At 40.0% G+C, this 20,142-nt stretch overlaps 1 protein-coding gene across 5 annotated transcripts; it reads left to right on the forward strand.

Annotated features, from left to right (window-relative positions):
- Positions 1 to 1,023: 1,023 nt before the first annotated feature.
- Positions 1,024 to 19,737, forward strand: LOC134640915 (von Willebrand factor A domain-containing protein 5A-like). 5 transcript variants are annotated; one of them, XM_063493002.1, is made up of 24 exons: positions 1,024 to 1,195; positions 1,793 to 1,840; positions 1,963 to 2,165; positions 2,255 to 2,477; positions 3,696 to 3,862; positions 3,946 to 4,060; positions 4,185 to 4,333; positions 4,426 to 4,514; positions 4,678 to 4,822; positions 5,136 to 5,215; positions 5,289 to 5,403; positions 5,508 to 5,666; positions 5,752 to 5,855; positions 5,986 to 6,194; positions 6,285 to 6,323; positions 8,354 to 8,392; positions 8,640 to 8,693; positions 15,340 to 15,384; positions 15,632 to 15,688; positions 17,437 to 17,475; positions 17,723 to 17,776; positions 18,788 to 18,951; positions 19,125 to 19,248; positions 19,368 to 19,737. In XM_063493002.1, the coding sequence occupies exons 2-24, from the start codon at positions 1,801 to 1,803 to the stop codon at positions 19,445 to 19,447; spliced, it is 2,493 nt and encodes an 830-aa protein (XP_063349072.1). In that variant the 5' UTR covers positions 1,024 to 1,195; positions 1,793 to 1,800; the 3' UTR covers positions 19,448 to 19,737. The 5 variants fall into 5 exon arrangements, with proteins under 5 accessions (XP_063349072.1, XP_063349074.1, XP_063349073.1 ...); XM_063493004.1 differs by having other exon boundaries at positions 17,440 to 17,475; XM_063493003.1 differs by having other exon boundaries at positions 8,357 to 8,392.
- The last annotated feature ends 405 nt before the right edge of the window (positions 19,738 to 20,142 follow it).

Below are 20,142 nucleotides of genomic sequence, written 5' to 3' on the forward strand. Positions count from 1 at the left end.
AACAGGGCCCTGGTTATTAGATGCTGCTCCAGTCAGCCAGAGAATCCCCCGCCGCCCTCCTCCCTGTGTGGCAAGTAGTGATGGGATTTCCGGCTCTTTCTAGAGAACCGGCTCTTTCGGCTCGCCTCACTAAAGAGCGCCGGCTCTTTCGGATCCCAACCCACTCTCCAGGTTGTTTTGTTGCTTTAATTAATTTATTATTAACAACAATATAAAATTATGCACAAAAGGAATTACTAATGTAAAAAAAAAAAAAACGTGGTTATTTATATATGTTTATATATAAATAGATACGGTGGCCCCTAGAGACAAAGCACGTACAAACTCCAAAGCATATACAAACTCCGAAGCATGTACAAACAAAACAGAGCTACCTAGATCACTTAAATTACACAATTGCTATGGAGTTTGTACGTGCTTCGGTGTTTGTGCGTGTTTTGGAGTTCGTACGTGTTTTGGAGTTTGTATGTGCTTTGTCTCTAGGGGCCACCGTAAATATACTTTTATTTATTCATTCCACATAAAATGTAATAAATAAATCATATAATACAAAAACCAACTATTTACATTTCAACTTTTAACTATTTAAATTTTTCAGCTGGTTCCTTTTAAACAAATTTAAAATGAAACAACACAAAACACTGCAAACCATAACACAATTAAATATAAATTAAAATATGAAAACAAAAAGAAGATGCACATTCTCTGTCATATAGGCTTGCATGAATAAACTTTCTGTATCCTTTATCATCCGCAACTGAAAATACTTGTGGATGATCACTATACCTTTCTAATGTGACGTTGTTGTCCGTGGCTCTCTTTCTCTCTGTGCTATTGCCGCCCCTCCCCCCTCTTCCCAGCGCAAAGCACAAGGCTCGCATGCTGAGTGAAGCGGAAAAAAAGTGTTTGAGAGAGGGTGAGAGAAGGAAAAAAAAAAACCACGACTCCCAATAAGGAGTCGGCTCGCGTCGTTCACTTCAAAGAGGCGGCTCTAACAGCCGTTTCGTTCGCGACCGACACATCACTACGCCACTGGGTGCTCTCGTACAAGAAAATCGAGCATACGTGGCAGTCTTGTTTCAGTTAGGTGAGTGTTGTTAGCGAAAACATTACGTGGTTTAACACCATTCTTCACATATTTAGAGGAGGGGAGCTGCAGTAAAACTGTACCGGAAACATCAGTCCATTCTTTGAGGTAAGTCTGTCCCTTATTTAAGCAGCTCGACTGACAGGAAAACCTGAAAGCTTATCGCTGTCACGTGGGTGCTGTCACACAGACGTTCCGCACTAACTGTTTATGTGTGTATACTGTCATGCAGTAGAGAAAGTCCACAGCGTTATACAACAGACGGCATGTTTTAATGTGAAAGTGAAAGTCACGGTCAGAGGGACGCTTGGCTGGTTATAATAATTAACAAGACTGCAACAAAACCCGAGGCCTGTACAAAAAACCCTGATTAATGCGTCAGCGAGCTGTTCCCGACAGTGACTCCCTTTTTAGCTGCTTACATCACCAAAGTAACTTGTACTCAAAACATAAATCGGTCAGGAGCAATTTGTGTTCCGAGTTTCGGTTAAAAATCGACCAGAAGCGCCATGTTTACAGTGGTTCTTTTATTTACTAAATGTTTTTTTTAGGCACAGAGCCTAAAAAAGAAAGTAGTTAACGGAGAACGTTTATTCCCACGGTCGACATACCTCTTATCTCTGACTGGGGCTATATGTTTTGAATGTTCCCTATTTGTAAAGTGTAAAATGTATAGTTTCAGTATTAAGTGTTCTTGTTTTACAGGTAAGATAATGGATTGCTGTGGTCTGCTAACTCTTCAGAAGGAACCAGGTACTGATGGAGAAGAAATCCATTAAAAAAATCTTCAAATGTAGATTTTATTTTGTTGTAATGGCACATAATAACAACATGATGTATGGTTTGTATTTATTCTAATATTATTTTTCTATCAGTTCCTCTGAAGAGCATTGAGGTGGAGCTGGAGGTGAGGGACCATGTGGCTACAGTGGTCTCCACTCTGAACTATGAGAACAAGGAGGACAAACCATTAGAGGCTGTTTTTGTCTTCCCTGTGCCTGGAGATGCTGCTGTCTGTCATTTCAGTGCTCAGATTGGACAGACACAGATTGTAGCTGAGGTGAAGGAGAAACAGAAGGTGAGCTGGACAGTAAATATAACCTGATTATAAGTGAAATTCAAAATAAACACAGTGAATGTCACTGACATGTGTCACCTGTGCTTCAGGCTCGTGAGGAGTATGATGATGCTCTGAGCTCCGGTCAGCAGGCCTTCCTATTGGAGGAGAGTGATGAGAGTCCAGATATATTCTCTCTGCGTGTGGGCAGTCTGCCTCCAGGAGAGAGCGCCTCCATCAGGTTGGAGTACGTCACTGAGCTGGCTGTGCAGGCTGATGATGGTCTGAGGTTCTGTCTGCCTGCTGTGATCAACCCTCGATACCAACCTCAGGGTAGGACAACTTCAGAACACTTGGACCAGAAATACTTCAACTATATCGGTGAAAGTCTTGAACCACCTTCCAACCTTCACACCACTGACAGAACACAAAATGTTAAAAAAAAAAAAAACATCTTCCAATTTTGCCGGTTGCTGCAAGGCGCGAATGCAGAACCAGATATGCAACTGTTGCCACATAGAGGAAAACACATACAATGAGAAAGATCTGGAAGATAATTAGGTTAAGTTTCAACTTGATTTTCTGCAAGAAAAAGGATTCACTTCTCATCACATTGTGATTGCCAAATATAAAAAGCTGTGAAAAAGAAATGTTTCAGTCCAGTGAAAAACTTAAGTAGAGCATCCTCAGAGAAATTGCAAAAAGCCCAAAAGCTGTATCTCAGACTCTACAGGCCTCAGCTAGCATATCAAATGTTAGATTTCGAGGTATTAGAATAAAACTGAACAAGTGTGGCTTCTTTTGTAGGGGTTGCAGGAGAAAACTTCTTGTCTCAAAAAGAAATTGGCAGCATGGCTTATGTTTTCAAAGTTGCACCTGAACCAATTACAAGACTTCTAGAACGATGCCCTTCTGAAAAACAAACCCAAAACTGGAGATATTTGACCATAATGCATAGCATCACAATCAGAGAAAATCAACCCCAACGTATCAGCACAAACACCTCATAAATACTTGTTGGGACTGGTGTGTTTAGTTTTCACAGGACTGCATTTGTCAGATTATAAACTTTTTTTGAAGTAGGTTGATGCAGTGTGCAAACACAGACTCTCCCTCTCGTCATGATTTTATATCAGTAAATGGTTTAAACTAAATAGAAATTTTTACATGGAGTATCCTTTTTTTTCCCAAAAGTTAGATCATAAAAAGTTTTATATACTTAACATTCATTAATTCTCGCTGACATTAAATTTGATATCACCCTAAAAGTTGTTTTTTTTTAAAGAAGGAATAGGCGAAAAAATGATGGTAGGTTTTCCTCAACATACCGATATGGTTCATTTTACCATCCGTCGGTCAGAAAAGTCAACTTATTCCTTTTCTGTCACTTTTTTCGTTGTTTTGAATTAAAACAGCTGTAAAATTGTTTTGTTTTTCCTGAGCAAAATGCTTATTTTCCATCATGTGGACCAGAGACTCTTTACAGCCTAAATGATTTGAGTGTATAAGGCTTCAATAATTACAGCATTTCGAACCTGATGTTGTGTACAGGTAGTGAAGGTGCAGGTGTCCAGGTAATGTCTGTTCCAGCCTCTCTGGTGCCCTACAGTCTGTCTTTTTCTGCCCGAGTGTCCTCTCCTCGTCCAGTCTCTAAAGTAGAGTCCAACTGTTCCCTGGACCCTCTGCAGTACCTCAACACTGATCAAACCCAGGCCACGGTAGGTAGAGTGCTGATGTGTCTGCTGTGTGTGGTTGTTACTTATTACTGAGGACTAAATATGAATGTGTTTGTGGTGTGCAGGTCAAGCTGGCTGCAGGACACAAGTTTGACAGAGATGTTGAACTGCTGATTTATTACAAAGACGCCCACCAGCCCACTGCTGTGGTGGAGGCAGGACAGGCCTCTGCTGAGCCGGGTGAGTGAAATTGATGATTTGCAAAATTTAATTACCTTTACTCTTCAAATCAGGAGTTAAACGTGTTTGAATAAACACTGAAAGGCGCAGTTGTTTAACATTTTTTCTGTCTCTTATTTTTCAGACTCTCTGATGGGTGATCCAGTGGTGATGGTGAGTCTGTACCCTGAGTTCCCCCAGTCTGTGATGTCTTCAATGGCTTCATGTGGAGAGTTTGTGTTCTTAGTGGATCGATCTGGAAGCATGAGTAATACTCGGATCAGCAGTGCCAGGGTATTTATGATGTGGTGTTAGAGTTACAAAATATTTCCTCAAATTGTTCCTCTCACACAGTGGCCTCACCATCTTTTCTCTCTTCCCTTCAGGAAACTCTGCTGCTCCTATTGAAGAGCTTACCAATGGGCTGCTATTTCAACATTTACAGTTTTGGGTCCAGATATGAACACATCTTCCCGTGAGTTGTATTCATATGATCTCCGTGATATCACTTTCCTGTCACTTTTTACTGTAAATGTGTAATAAGATATCTTCCCTGCTGTTAGAGAACATGTTGCCTTTGGATGATTCTGCAAAACTCCAGGTTATGTTTGATCTCACTTGTGTGTTTGTCATGGCAGTAAGAGTGTAGAGTATGGTGAGAAGACCATGGAGGAGGCTCTGAAGAAAGTTGAGCAGATGGAGGCTGATCTTGGAGGAACAGAGATCCTGGAGCCCCTCAAACATATTTACAGCCAGCCCTGCATTCCCACTCAGCCTAAACAGGTAACTCAGACACACACATGCCTTAATGATGTCATCCTTTAGTACTTCCTTTTTTATCATTCATTACTCCAACATGTAAGTTGACCATGAACCAAGCCCTGTATCAGTCTCATATAATCTGCTAATTATACATGAGTTGATCTGTTGAGTGGCTCCTACTGTTCCTCTCACTCTGCCTTAAAGCTTATTGTTTTTCTAATTTTCATTTTTTTACTTGTTAAAACAGTTTACTGACAGCATACTTGTATACCTGTCAAAAAATTGAGTTTTTGCTTGTGTAGATGAAAAACTGTGTGTAAACTCTCCTCTCTAGCTGTTTGTCTTTACTGATGGAGAGGTGGGGAACACCAAAGAAGTGATCGATCTGGTGAAGAAGAATTCAGGTTTCCACAGGTAAAACAAGAAAATGATGATGACATTTGCTGCGTTCCAAACCTGTGTTTTAAAAACAGCTGTTGTATTGCAGGTGTTTCTCCTTTGGGATTGGGGAAGGGGCCAGCTCTGCTCTCATCAATGGGATGGCCAAGGAAGGAGGAGGTCACGCTCAGTTCATCACAGGGACTGACAGGATGCAACCAAAAGTAAGACAATGAGACATAACAATTACAGTTAAAAAAATATTAGTGTTTTTTTTTTTTTTTTTAATTTGGAAAGAAGATACGATTTTGGTTGTTATACTCATCAGGTGATGCAGTCGCTGCGATTTGCTCTGCAGCCGACTGTGGTCGACATCTCAGTCACATGGGATTTACCAAAGGAAGTGTCTGTCACTGTCCTCTCTCCACCAATCACAACCCTTTTCCAGGGTCAAAGGTCATTAATTTATGCCCAGCTCACTGGACAGGTAGGAGCAGCAGCCTCTCATGTTGTTGTTTAGGTATTTGATGACAGTAATTGACATGACTTCTAACACTGTAATTCTGTGTCAGAGCTCAGAGGCAGCAGAGGGCTGTGTGACGCTGAAGTACAGCCTGGCAGGTCATCGCTCTGAGAACCAGCTGCACTTCAGTCTCAGACCTGCAGAGGACTCTGGGTAAATGAGCTGTTAATCTACTGGTACAATTACATATTTACTTTACAAAAGTTTACTTTATATGTCTGTATGATCTAAAACATGGTAAATGTGACCATGTCACCATACCAATATTTTCTCTTGTCTGTAGCTTAATAGTCCACAGGTTAGCTGCTCGGACTCTTATTTCCTTGCTAGAGATGGAAGCAGAAAACAATCAGGAAAAAGAAGAAGTAAAAAAGAAGGTGGTGCAGCTGAGTGTCCAATCGGGAGTGAGCAGTTCTTTCACTGCTTTCATTGTTGTCAATAAAGAGAACAACAAGGAGATTCAAGGACCTCTTCTGCACCGAGACATTCCAAGTAACAAGAATAATTAGCAATCCTATCTACTTCATATGGTTCTTGGGGCATTCTTATCTTATCTTATCTTATCTTATCTCATCTTATTAGCGGCCGGTCTAATGAGATGTGCTGCTACCCCTGTACAAGGTTTGTTACCTTTGCAATCACAGTACGAGTACTTCTACAAACACAGGTGTGTGTTTGTGTGTGTGTGTGTGTGTGCGTGTGTGTGTGAAGAAGAATAATTAGTTATCAGGACAAATTAGAGACTATTAGATACATATGACTCAAACCACTTCAGTGCACTTTTTAAAATACCTTATGTATACAATAATACAAAAAATGAGAGAAATCCGACAATCATATGACCCCCTATGAGCAAGTGCTTTGGTGACTGTGGGAAGGAAAAACTCCCTTTTAAGAGGAAGAAATCTCCAACAGAACCAAGCTCAGGGAGGGGCGGCCATCTGCTGCGAGGGGTTGGGATGAGAGTAGGAAGACAGGACAAAGACACACTGTGGAAGAGAGCCAGAGAGGAAGAATAATTAAACGCACAGAGGTGTATAAACACATAGGGAGTGAAAAAGGTGACTGAAGAAGTATCATGGGAATCCCCCAGCAGCCTAGACCTATTGCAGGTTGCTGCTGTCTCGAGGCCTACAGCAGTGAGTACAAATTTTGTTACCATTACAAACTCAGTAAGAGTAAACACACACACACAAAATATACAAAAAATTCACCTCTTGCCCCTGCGGGCAGTCTGTCCTTCAGGCTTGCGTCCTCTACCAGAGGCCTGGGAGCTTGAAAGTACCGTATTTTTCGGACCATAAGGCGAACCGGATTATAAGGCGCATTAAGCAAAACAAAACAGTCAGATACGTCAAATTTTACTCAACTCATTCTTCTTGCTTCCTCCACTTCCATACCATTGATTCATTAATGTTAAGTTCTCTCGCTCCTGCTCTATTCCCATGTTGCAGTATATTAATGATGAAGATGATCGTGACTAAGATGATCATTGATGACTGAGATAATCGATCCACAATGACTATTGTGGATCGATTATGTCTGTTGTTCTCCTGACTGAAGTTTGGTCCGTTTTCAGCATCCTGCCATTTGATTACATTTGTCCCTAACCCTCACGTTAACTTTTATCGAGTGGAAAAAGGTTAGCGTTCATCCTCCAGCTTTATATTATGCTAACATAGCTGCGTCACTAGCGATCACTTAGCACATCATTATGTACCAGCTAGTCCAACTTCAGTAACCCTACGAAAGTCACTGCTGTTTAGTTTTCTGTCTTCATTTATGTTGGAAGTGATAGCAGAGCTGTACGTTTACATTTTTCAGAAATCTGTCAGAAAATGGTATATCATGTTTTAGTGGAAACTAGCAAGCTAACTTCTTGCTAACTTCTAACTCAGTTAAATTTAATAAATTCTGTTTTCATAGATGCCTGGATGTTTAACTTAACTGTTACACCTGGTAAAGCAGCAACGCTGATCATTGTATTAAAGATGAAAGAGTTCAGACAGTTTTTAACTCTCAGTGATGCTGCAGTGTTCGTTTGACTTTAGGACCTGAAGCGGACAGAGTTTTGGACACAGATTACTCCATGAGGCTCCTGACTACGGTAGCCGTAATGCTACGACAATCCATCAAGCAGTGCGGCTTTGTAGTTTACCAACGTCGCACTGAGACATTTTTGACAGATTTTTGAGCGCCATGTAAAATCAGTTCAAGGTCAGTAAGCACAACCAGAATTCATACATAAGGCACGCCGGATTATAAGGCGCACTGCCAATTTTCGAAAAAATTAAAAGATTTTAAGTGCGCGTTAGATTGTGGAAAATACAGTAAAGTTCACTGAATGAAGTGTTTTCAGTGGGAGTAATGTTTCATCACTCACCTAAGTCACTTCTTCAGTCTGGGGTGGGTTTTTGTCTCCTGGTAGTTAGTTTTGGGATTGCTGACACAGACCGAGTTAGTCTGAGTTATATAATGTCAGATGATTTGCTCATGCTGACAAATTCCAGTCAGACAAGTAAAATGAGATCCCACATCAGTTAAGCTTCTACTAAATTTTGTGTGCAATGAAAGAAAAATGTTTACTTGTGTTTTCATTGGGAGTAGAATTATAAGTGTGTGTGCTCACTGTTGTATTTCCTTTGAAAAAGCAGGTTTACACTACAATTGTGCAGCGGATGACTCTGAAGGTATTTGTTTTGACTTCTTTGCTTTAAATGGACACACTTGAATATGTACTGATTCTTTTCCAAGTGTAATTTCGATTTTTCTACAATTAATTTTAACTTTAAAATTTTTAATAAAGAAAGGTTTACATTTTGTTTGAATTAAGTGTTGAGCATGCTACTACATTCAGTGTGCAATGAGGGAAAAATGTATTAATTTTGATTACAACTTCAAGTGTGTGTGCTCACTGTTGAATTTCCTTTGAAAAAGAGTCTGATGATGATGGAGGCTTTGGTTTATTCGAAGGCACGTGCAGTTACAGAGGTATCTGTTTTGACTTCTTTGCTTTAGATAGACACGTTTATCTTTAGTTGGACATTAAAAGTCATCTAGACCTTAATATCTTTAAGACATTCCTGTAGTTTAATTAGTTTTGTGTCATCTGGTTTCATGGGTATATACAGGTCCTTCTCAAAAAATTTGCATATTGTGATAAAGTTCATTATTTCCTGTAATGTACTGATAAACATTAGACTTTCATATATTTTAGATTCATTACACACAACTGAAGTAGTTCAAGCCTTTCATTGTTTTAATATTGATGATTGTGGCATACATAACTCATGAAAACCCAAAATTCCTATCTCAAATAATTAGCATATCATGAAAAGGTTCTCTAAACGAGCTATTAACCTAACCATCTGAATCAACGAATTAACTCTAAACACCTGCAAAAGATTCCTGAGTCTTTTAAAAACTCCCAGCCTGGTTCATTACTCAAAACCGCAATCATGGGTAAGACTGCCGACCTGACTGCTGTCCAGAAGGCCATCATTGACACCCTCAAGCAAGAGGGTAAGACACAGAAAGAAATTCCTGAACGAATAGGCTGTTCCCAGAGTGCTGTATCAAGGCACCTCAGTGGGAAGTCTGTGGGAAGGAAAAAGTGTGGCAGAAAACGCTGCACAACGAGAAGAGGTGACCGGACCCTGAGGAAGATTGTGGAGAAGAACCGATTCCAGACCTTGGGGGACCTGCGGAAGAAGTGGACTGAGTCTGGAGTAGAAACATCCAGAGCCACCGTGTACAGGCGTGTGCAGGAAATGGGCTACAGGTGCCGCATTCCCCAGGTCAAGCCACTTTTGAACCAGAAACAGCGGCAGAAGCGCCTGACCTGGGCTACAGAGAAGCAGCACTGGACTGTTGCTCAGTGGTCCAAAGTACTTTTTTCGGATGAAAGCAACTTTTGCATGTCATTCGGAAATCAAGGTGCCAGAGTCTGGAGGAAGACTGGGGAGAGGGAAATGCCAAAATGCCTGAAGTCCAGTGTCAAGTACCCACAGTGAGTGATGGTCTGGGGTGCCATGTCAGCTGCCGGTGTTGGTCCACTGTGTTTTATCAAGGGCAGGGTCAATGCAGCTAGCTATCAGGATATTTTGGAGCACTTCATGCTTCCATCTGCTGAAAAGCTTTATGGAGATGAAGATTTCATTTTTCAGCACAACCTGGCACCTGCTCACAGTGCCAAAAACCACTGGTAAATGGTTTACTGACCATGGTATTACTGTGCTCAATTGGCCTGCCAACTCTCCTGACCTGAACCCCATAGAGAATCTGTGGGATATTGTGAAGAGAAAGTTGAGAGACGCAAGACCCAACACTCTGGATGAGCTTAAGGCCGCTATCGAAGCATCCTGGGCCTCCATAACACCTCAGCAGTGCCACAGGCTGATTGCCTCCATGCCACGCCGCTCTGAAGCAGTCATTTCTGCAAAAGGATTCCCGACCAAGTATTGAGTGCATAACTGAACATAATTATTTGAAGGTTGACTTTTTGGTATTACAAACACTTTTCTTTTATTGGTCAGATGAAATATGCTAATTTTTTGAGACAGGAATTTTGGGTTTTCATGAGTTATGTATGCCAAAATCATCAATATTAAAACAATGAAAGGCTTGAACTACTTCAGTTGTGTGTAATGAATGTAAAATATATGAAAGTCTAATGTTTATCAGTACATTACAGGAAATAATGAACTTTATCACAATATGCTAATTTTTTGAGAAGGACCTGTAAAGTTGAGAGTCATCTGCAAAGCAATGCAAATGTATGCAGTGTTTTCTAATAATACTGCCTAAACAGGTGTAACATAAGAAGTATTGGTCCTAGTACAGAACCTGGTGAAATTCATAAAATACCGTTTTTCCTTGTGGGAAGGAAAAACTCCCTTTTAGCAGGAAGAAATCTCCAGCAGAACAAAGCTCAGGGAGGGGCGGCCATCTGCTGCGAGGGGTTGGGATGAGGGTAGGAAGACAGGACAAAGACACACTGTGGAAGAGAGCCAGAGAGGAAGAATAATTTAATGCAGAGAGGTGTATAAACACATAGGGAGTGAAAAAGGTGACTGAAGAAGTATCATGGGAATCCCTCAGCAGTCTAGACATATTGCAGCATACTTAGAGAGGTTGCTGCTGTCTCGAAGCCTACAGTAGTGAGTACAAGTTTTGTTACCATTACAAACTCAGTAAAGGTACACACATACACATGCACAAAATATACAAAAAATTCACCTCTTGCCCCTGCGGGCAGTCTGTCCTTCAAGCTTGCGTCCTCTACCAGAGGCCTGGGAGCTTGAAAGTAACGTATTTTTTGGACCATAAGGCGAACCGGATTATAAGGTGCATTAAGTAATTCTGTGTTTATATTATGCTAACATAGCTGTGTCACTAGCGATCACTTAGCACATCATTATATACCAGCAGTGTTGGGCAAGTTACTTTGAAAAAGTAATTCAATTATAGTTACTAGTTACTTCTTCAAAAAAGTAACTGAGTTAGTAACTGAGTTACAATATCCTAAAAGTAATTAATTACTTGAACAGTAACTATTGCATTACTTTAAAAAAAAAGTTTAACCCTCTGGGGTCCAGGGTATAACTGGCCATTTTAACTACTTTTGATTTTCCCTCCACATTTTACCTTTAAAAACTATTTACTTTGCCTTGTTTGGTATCATCCTTTTCAGCACAACCTCACGTGTCTGAATGTACAGTCATGTTTTCATTTTGACATACTGTATTAACACAATTGATCTAAAATCAGACAAAAACCATAAAATCAGAGTAGAAAAAGTTATATTTTTTACTGTAACAACCACAAACATCTTTAATGAATCATATTTCATAACTTTAAATGCAAATATAAATTGTCAATTTTAAAATCCTATGCACAAGTTTACTTTTACCCTTTTTTAAAATAACCATTTCAAACTATTTACAGAACAATCAGCTGTTCTGCATTCAATAAGATGCCACACAAATTATTTGTGCCACTCCAAATATTTCTGTCCACTATAAAGGAGAACATCACAGCCTGATACCTGCAGGTCTGACAGCAGCAGGTGTATCACTCCTGTTTCTACCTGGAGACAGCAGTCACCTTATTGTTCTGACACACAACACAAAACTATATCCACAACACTACACACTAACTACACAAGACAACACATTAACTACACACTCCAAACACGCTAAACGTCACAAATCTCTCACATCTCAAAACTCGCTCTCTCTCTTTCTCTGCTCTCTCTCTCTCTCGCCGTCACTCCTAAAACTTCCGCTGTTTTTTTGTTTGTTTTGGTCATAAGCAGAGAGTGCTTGCTAGTGCTGTCCTTAGACAGTAAACGTGACGAAACTATTGAGGAAAAAACGCCGCGTATATATTGTTTATCATGACTCTGGTTTTATGTGGCCTATCGACACAATTTAAAAACTGGTATATATCACCTTGTTGCTTTGTCTTTAAGTGGTCGTGTGATTAGCTTACCATGACTACTTTATTCTTCCTCAGTCAAACAGCAGCACTCATGCGATTGTTTTGCCCCCTTAGCTCCAGGTGTTGTGCAAAAAGTGATCGTGATTTTCGCGTCCGCGGGAGCGCGCAGCTGCTTAAAGCTGTAGCGCCCAGATTACTTACATAGTCAGCTACTTCCGTGCTACTGATATAAGATGCGGTAAGCTGAACACAGCTTCAACCGTCTGTTTGTTGAAAAATAGTAACGGACCGTGTTTCCTTGTTAGTAACTGTAACGGCGTTGTAACGATAGGAATAGTAATTAGTTAGATTACTCGTTACTGAAAAAAGTAACGCCGTTAGTAACACCGTTACTTGTAACGCCGTTATTCCCATCACTGTATACCAGCTAGTCCAACTTCAGTAACCCTACGAAAGTCACTGCTGTTTAGTTTTCTGTCTTCATTTATGTTGGAAGTGATAGCAGGGCTGTACGTTTAAATGTTTCAGAAATCTCTCAGTCAGAAAATGGTATATCATGTTTAGGTGGAAACTAGCAAGCTAACTTCTTGCTAACTGATAACTCAGTTAAATTTCATAAATTCTGTTTTCATAGATGCCTGGATGTTAAACTTAATTGTTAAACCTGGTAAAGCAGCAACGCTGATCATTTTATTACAGTTGAAAGAATTCAGACAGTTTTTAAGTCTCAGTGATGCTGCAGTGTTCGTTTGACTTTAGGACCTGAAGCGGACAGAGTTTTGGACACAGATTACTCCACGAGGCTCCTGACTACGGTAGCCATAATGCTACGACAATCCATCAAGCAGTGCGGCTTTGTAGCTTATCAACGTTGCACTAAGACATTTTTGGCAGATTTTTGAGCGCCATGTAAAATCAGTTCAAGGTCAGTAAGCACAACCAGAATTCATACATAAGGCCAGTGTTGGGTAAGTTACTTTAAATTAGTAACTTAGTTACATTACTAGTTACTTCTGTGAAAAGTAACTCAGTTACTTCAAGTTACTCGTTACTTTCAGAGTAACTAGTTACTAGGGAAAGTAACTTTGGTTTTACTCAGAATCCTCTTGTTAATGTGTTGCTTCCATAACTGGATACCCAGCAAGAGTGTCAGTCTTCTAGCTTGCTTACTTGACACAAGTGCACTGTGCCACCTACCAATAGAAAGGAAAAAAATAATGTGCACATTTCCACGAGAGAAATCCCACGCCTGGACCGTCATTGACCGCCGCATGATTCTAGCCGACGTCACAGCGTCAGTTGCGCTTTTTACATCCAATACAAAAACTGCAGTCGTGGTGCTTTCGATTGTACTCAGAACTCGGAAATTCTGCCTTCTGAATAGGAAGATGTAGGTAACACCAGACTGCAGATGAGCTGCATACAGGGCTGGACTGGGACAAAAAAATCGTCCCGGGCATTTTGACTAGAGACCGGCCCACCATTATAGGAAAAATCATAAAGCCTTTGAATGAAAACAAACACTGTTGTGACAGTGATGTACACTGTTCTGATTGTATATATGTATCAATCTATCAATCGTTTGTTGTAAGACTCAGATAATTCTTTTTTAAAAGCTAGACATTTTAAATGAGAATAAGAAAGAAAAGTATTTCCTTGTGCCCCCCTTTGCCTGTTAATGCCCTACCTGCCCCCCCTGGCAACACTTTGCTAGACCCGCCCCTGCACAGTTACCAGCTGTCAGCTCCATAAAAAAAGGATCCTGGTGTTGTTTGTCTCTCAGAAACAGTTCATAACTTCCCTTCAACTCATTCATGTCACCTAAAAGGTAAACCTGTTTCTCCATCACCTGTTCAACTCTGATTACTCAGTAAGGACATCTCCTGGTTTCATCTTCATGTTTCCCTCTCACCAGATAACCAAACTGATATCATGACCAGTAGCTTTTACAGCTGTGGCTCCAGCAAACATCAGCTGATACTAGAAATTAATATTAAATAAATTCTAACAACAGCTGATCAAGCTTAAACGTGCTGCTGTTGTTTAGCGCGACATCCGCTGGTTTCCCCTTTCTGGCGCAAAGTGGGCGATAAACAAACAAGAGAGAAAAGCCGATCAGCTGATCATTGATCAGTTTCATGATTGAAGTAGAAACAGGAGAGGGAGGGGAGAGAATGACAGAAGAAGAGGCAGCTGTGCAGCTCCAGCTTTGTGTCTTTTTCATTGTAGCTGAAGTACCGGACAAACTGTGTTCCCTTTCACCTCAATACGAAACGCGTAATATTTTCTCTGAATACGAGACGATTCTGTTTTTTACCAGACGGTTGGCAACTCTAATAATTAACCTTATGAACAAAATAAAGTTGAACATCAGTAACATAGCACCCACACAGCTGTATAGAAACTCCGTCATGCTAGCTAGTACGCAGTACGAAAAAGTCAGCATAACGAAAATAAACTCCACCTAAACTTGGTTAATATCTGACCCAGATAGACTGCAGGTCATAACTTCTTACCTGAAGCTCAGTTCACCTGACACTCGGACCGGCGGCCGCTTCGGGTCTCTCCTCTTGCCTCCCTTTTCCTTCATCCACCTGCTGGCTTCCACCACTTGCTAATGTTATTGACTCTGTGGAAGCTCCGCGATAGCCACCACACGAAGTAACGAATAACGAGCCTATCTAAATCCCAGTAACGAGTAAAGCGTTCCTGGTTTTGGCATAATAACTAGTTACCGTGCTCGTTACCACAATAATAACGTAGTTACTGTAATGCGTTATTTAATAACGCGTTAGTCCCAACACTGCATAAGGCACACCGGATTATAAGGCGCAATGCCAATTTTTGAAAAAATTAAACAATTTTAAGTGCGCTTTAGATTGCGGAAAATACAGTAAAGTTCACTGGATGAAGCGTTTTCAGTGGGAGTAATGTTTCATCACTCATCCAAGTCACTTCTTCAGTCTGGGGTGGGTTTTTTGTCTCCTGGTAGTTAGTTTTGGGATTGCTGATACAGACCGAGTTAGTCTGAGTTAGATTTGCTCATGCTGACAAATTCCAGTCAGACAAGTAAAATGAGATCCCACATCAGTTAAGCTTCTACTAAATTTTGTGTGCAATGAAAGAAAAATGTTTACTTGTGTTTTCATTGGGAGTAGAATTATAAGTGTGTGTGCTCACTGTTGTATTTCCTTAGAAAAAACAGTTTTACACTACAATTGTGCAACGGATGACTCTGAAGGTATTTGTTTTGACTTCTTTGCTTTAAATGGACACACTTGAATATGTACTGATTCTTTTCCAAGTGTAATTTCGATTTTTCTACAATTAATTTTAACTTTAAAATTTTTAATAAAGAAAGGTTTACATTTTGTTTGAATTAAGTGTTGAGCATGCTACATTCAGTGTCCAATGAGGGAAAAATGTATTAATTTTGATTACAACTTCAAGTGTGTGTGCTCACTGTTGAATTTCCTTTGAAAAAGCAGATTTTGAGGATGATTTAGGATTCTCTCTAGGACCCGATGACACGTGCAGTTATAGAGGTATCTCTTTTGACTTCTTTGCTTTAGATAGACACGTTTATCTTTAGTTGGACATTAAAAGTCATCTAGACCTTAATATCTTTAAGACATTCCTGTAGTTTAATTAGTTTTTTGACATCTGGTTTCATGGGTATATAAAGTTGAGAGTCATCTGCAAAGCAATGCAAATGTATGCAGTGTTTTCTAATAATACTGCCTAAACAGGTGTAACATAAGAAGTATTGGTCCTAGTACAGAACCTGGTGAAATTCATAAAATACCGTTTTTCCTTGTGGGAAGTAAAAACTCTCTTTTAGCAGGAAGAAATCTCCAGCAGAACAAAGCTCAGGGAGGGGCGGCCATCTGCTGCGAGGGGTTGGGATGAGGGTAGGAAGACAGGACAAAGACACACTGTGGAAGAGAGCCAGAGAGGAAGAATAATTTAATGCAGAGAGGTGTATAAACACATAGTAAGTGAAAAAGGTGACTGAAGAAGTATCATGGGAATCCCTCAGCAGTCTAGACATATTGCAGCATACTTAGAGAGGTTGCTGCTGTCTCGAAGCCTACAGTAGTGAGTACAAGTTTTGTTACCATTACAAACTCAGTAAAGGTACACACATACACATGCACAAAATATACAAAAAATTCACCTCTTGCCCCTGCGGGCAGTCTGTCCTTCAAGCTTGCGTCCTCTACCAGAGGCCTGGGAGCTTGAAAGTAACGTATTTTTTGGACCATAAGGCGAACCGGATTATAAGGTGCATTAAGTAATTCTGTGTTTATATTATGCTAACATAGCTGTGTCACTAGCGATCACTTAGCACATCATTATATACCAGCTAGTCCAACTTCAGTAACCCTACGAAAGTCACTGCTGTTTAGTTTTCTGTCTTCATTTATGTTGGAAGTGATAGCAGAGCTGTACGTTTTAATTTTTTCAGAAATCTCTCAGCCAGAAAATGGTATATCATGTTTTGGTGGAAACTAGCAAGCTAACTTCTTGCTAACTGATAACTCAGTTAAATTTCATAAATTCTGTTTTCATGGATGCCTGGATGTTAAACTTAATTGTTAAACCTGGTAAAGTAGCAACGCTGATCATTTTATTACAGTTGAAAGAGTTCAGACAGTTTTTAACTCTCAGTGATGCTGCAGTGTTCGTTTGACTTTAGGACCTGAAGCGGACAGAGTTTTGGACCCAGATTACTCCACGAGGCTCCTGACTACGGTAGCCATACGACAATCCATCAAGCAGTGCGGCTTTGTAGTTTACCAACGTCGCACTAAGACAATTTTGACAGATTTTTGAGCGCCATGTAAAATCAGTTCAAGGTCAGTAAGCACAACCAGAATTCATACATAAGGCACACCGGATTATAAGGCGCACTGCCAATTTTTGAAAAAATTAAACTATTTTAAGTGCGCTTTAGATTACGAAAAATACAGTAAAGTTCACTGGATGAAGCGTTTTCAGTGGGAGTAATGTTTCATCACCCATCCAAGTCACTTCTTCAGTCTGGGGTGGGTTTTTGTCTCCTGGTAGTTAGTTTTGGGATTGCTGACACAGACCGAGTTAGTCTGAGGTATATAATGTCAGATGATTTGCTCATGCTGACAAATTCCAGTCAGACAAGTAAAATGAGATCCCACATCAGTTAAGCTTCTACTAAATTTTGTGTGCAATGAAAGAAAAATGTTTACTTGTGTTTTCATTGGGAGTAGAATTATAAGTGTGTGTGCTCACTGTTGTATTTTCTTTGAAAAAGCAGGTTTACAGTACAAATGTGCAACGGATGACTCTGAAGGTATGTGTTTTGACTTCTTTGCTTAAAATGGACACACTTGAATATGTACTGATTCTTTTCCAAGTGTTATTTTGATTTTTCTACAATTAATTTTAACTTTAAAATTTTTAATAAAGAAAGGTTTACATTTTGTTTGAATTAAGTGTTGAGCATGCTACTACAATCAGTGTGCAATGAGTGAAAAATGTTTTATTTTTGATTACAACTTCAAGTGTGTGTGCTCACTGTTGAATTTCCTTTGAAAAAGAGTCTGATGATGATGGAGGCTTTGGTTTATTCAAAGGCACGTGCAGTTACAGAGGTATCTGTTTTGACTTCTTTGCTTTAGATAGACACGTTTATCTTTAGTTGGACATTAAAAGTCATCTAGACCTTAATATCTTTATGACATTGCTGTAGTTTTGTGTCATCTGGTTTCATGGGTATATAAAGTTGAGAGTCATCTGCAAAGCAATGCAAATGTATGCAGTGTTTTCTAATAATACTGCCTAAACAGGTGTAACATAAGAAGTATTGGTCCTAGTACAGAACCTGGTGAAATTCATAAAATATCTTTTGTATACAGTAATACAAAAATGAGAGAAATCCAACAATCATATGACCCCCTATGAGCAAGCGCTTTGGTGACTGTGGGAAGAAAAACTCCCTTTTAGCAGGAAGAAATCTCCAGCAGAACCAAGCTCAGGGAGGGGCGGCCATCTGCTGCGAGGGGTTGGGATGAGGGTAGGAAGACAGGACAAGGACACACTGTGGAAGAGAGCCAGAGAGGAAGAATAATTCAATGCAGAGAGGTGTATAAACACATAGGGAGTGAAGAAGGTGACTGAAAAAGAAATACTCAATGCATCATGGGAATCTCCCAGCAGTCTAGACATATTGAAGCATAACTAAGGAAGGAATTAGGGTCACCTGATCCAGCCCTAACTATATGCTTTATCAAGAAGGGAAGTTTTAAACATAGTCTTAAAAGAACAGAGGGTGTCTGTCACCCAAATCCAAACTGGGAGCTGGTTCCACAGGAGTTAAACACAAGTACAGCTCAGTCAGAGAGCGGCTGATACGACACTACAAAGTCTTTAAGATAAGGTGGAGCTCGATTATTCAACACCTTGTATGTGAGGATAAAAATATTGCAACATGTGGGTGCTAACCAAATCAATGGAACTATTTTCTTAATTAACTAAACTCTTGTTCTAAAATATGGCTCTGTTAATTCCCCCCAATTAAGATGATTTTATTAACTAAATAGAAGGAGAGTGATCAGCATAAAAAAACCTTTATGAATGCACTTGTATTTAAATTTCCCCTTTAGCACTGCCGGATGAAGAATTTAAGCCTGCTAAGAAGCCACCCAGAGACCCTTTGCTGCAGTTAGTCTCCCTCCAGAAGGCGTCTGGCTGCTGGCTGCTTGATCCAGCTCTGGCTGCTGCACTGGGAAAGACCAACGAGGAGGTGGAAAAGTCAAAGCCTGAAAAGGTGGGTTATTAAAAAGAATAATAAGATACAGTAATAGTGGGTGTTTGTAACGTATTCATCAAAATGGTTTTAAAAGTGAATTTTCAAAATGGCACACTCATGTTAACGAACATCTGCTTGCTGCCTCACTTAATTTAATATTTAACTACATGACTGCTGATTCTATACACTAGGCCAGCAGTGAAGTGTGGGCCACCATTCTGGCTCTGATCTGGCTTCATGGTTTCAAGATGGATGCAAAGGACGAGTGGGAGCTTCTGGCTGCAAAGGCTGTATCATGGCTCAGTGCACAAAAAGGTAGTAAACACAAAAATAAGCATTAAGTTTGTGATGGTTATACTGAGTTGCTACAGTCAGTCAGTTATTAAGATTAATGCTAATTGGTTATTTTGTTTTGTGTGCTGCTTTTTTTCCAGCACCATCTGTGACAGAGTGTGTGGAAGCCGGAAATATATTGTTGGGTTGCAGTGTGCAAAAAACTGCCCTTGGCCTCTGAGGTTTTTATTAAACTACCAACTTCTTTACGATTCAAACACAGAAGCAGATTTACTCCATACTTCATCCACATTAATCTTTGCATCGTCCAACTTTATTATCTAATGTGCCTTATTTTATGCTGCATGTGTCCAGAGTCAGCTTTGTAGGAGGACCAAATATTATTGGTTTTGTATTCTCATTTTAATGTTGCCGTGTTTTTATTTATTTATTATTTATAGTAAATAAATAAAAGCACAGGTGAGTATTTTTCCTTCATTTCTTTTCATGAGTCATAATAAAACAAACTTTTAAAAAAGACTAACATACTTGTCCAAAATTCATTCTTATTCCAATGCATATCTTTCATTTTTTCAATTTATGTCATGTAAGTAAACAGCTGGGCATAATTTCCACTAACCAAAGGGACATCGTGCTCAGCCATCTCTCTCTCAGAGTGAGTGAAATCAAGGCCAGCAGAGGGAATGCAAAAGGCAGAGCATGCAGCCATTCGTGAGTTAATGGGCCCACCACTAGTAGAGCTTCCTTTTCCATCAGGGAGAAACACAGTGGACACTGCACTTTCTACCTAGAGGCAAACATGTTGACCTGTGGCTGGTCAAATCCTGCCCAGATTTGGGTCACCAGCTGTGGGTGCTGGGTGCCAGTGGACAGTAGTTCTCAGATTGTGAGTAGCTCTCAGTGACAGCAGATGAA

The sequence above is a fragment of the Pelmatolapia mariae genome, linkage group LG14 (genome assembly GCF_036321145.2).
Source record: "Pelmatolapia mariae isolate MD_Pm_ZW linkage group LG14, Pm_UMD_F_2, whole genome shotgun sequence".
NCBI lineage: Eukaryota > Metazoa > Chordata > Actinopteri > Cichliformes > Cichlidae > Pelmatolapia > Pelmatolapia mariae.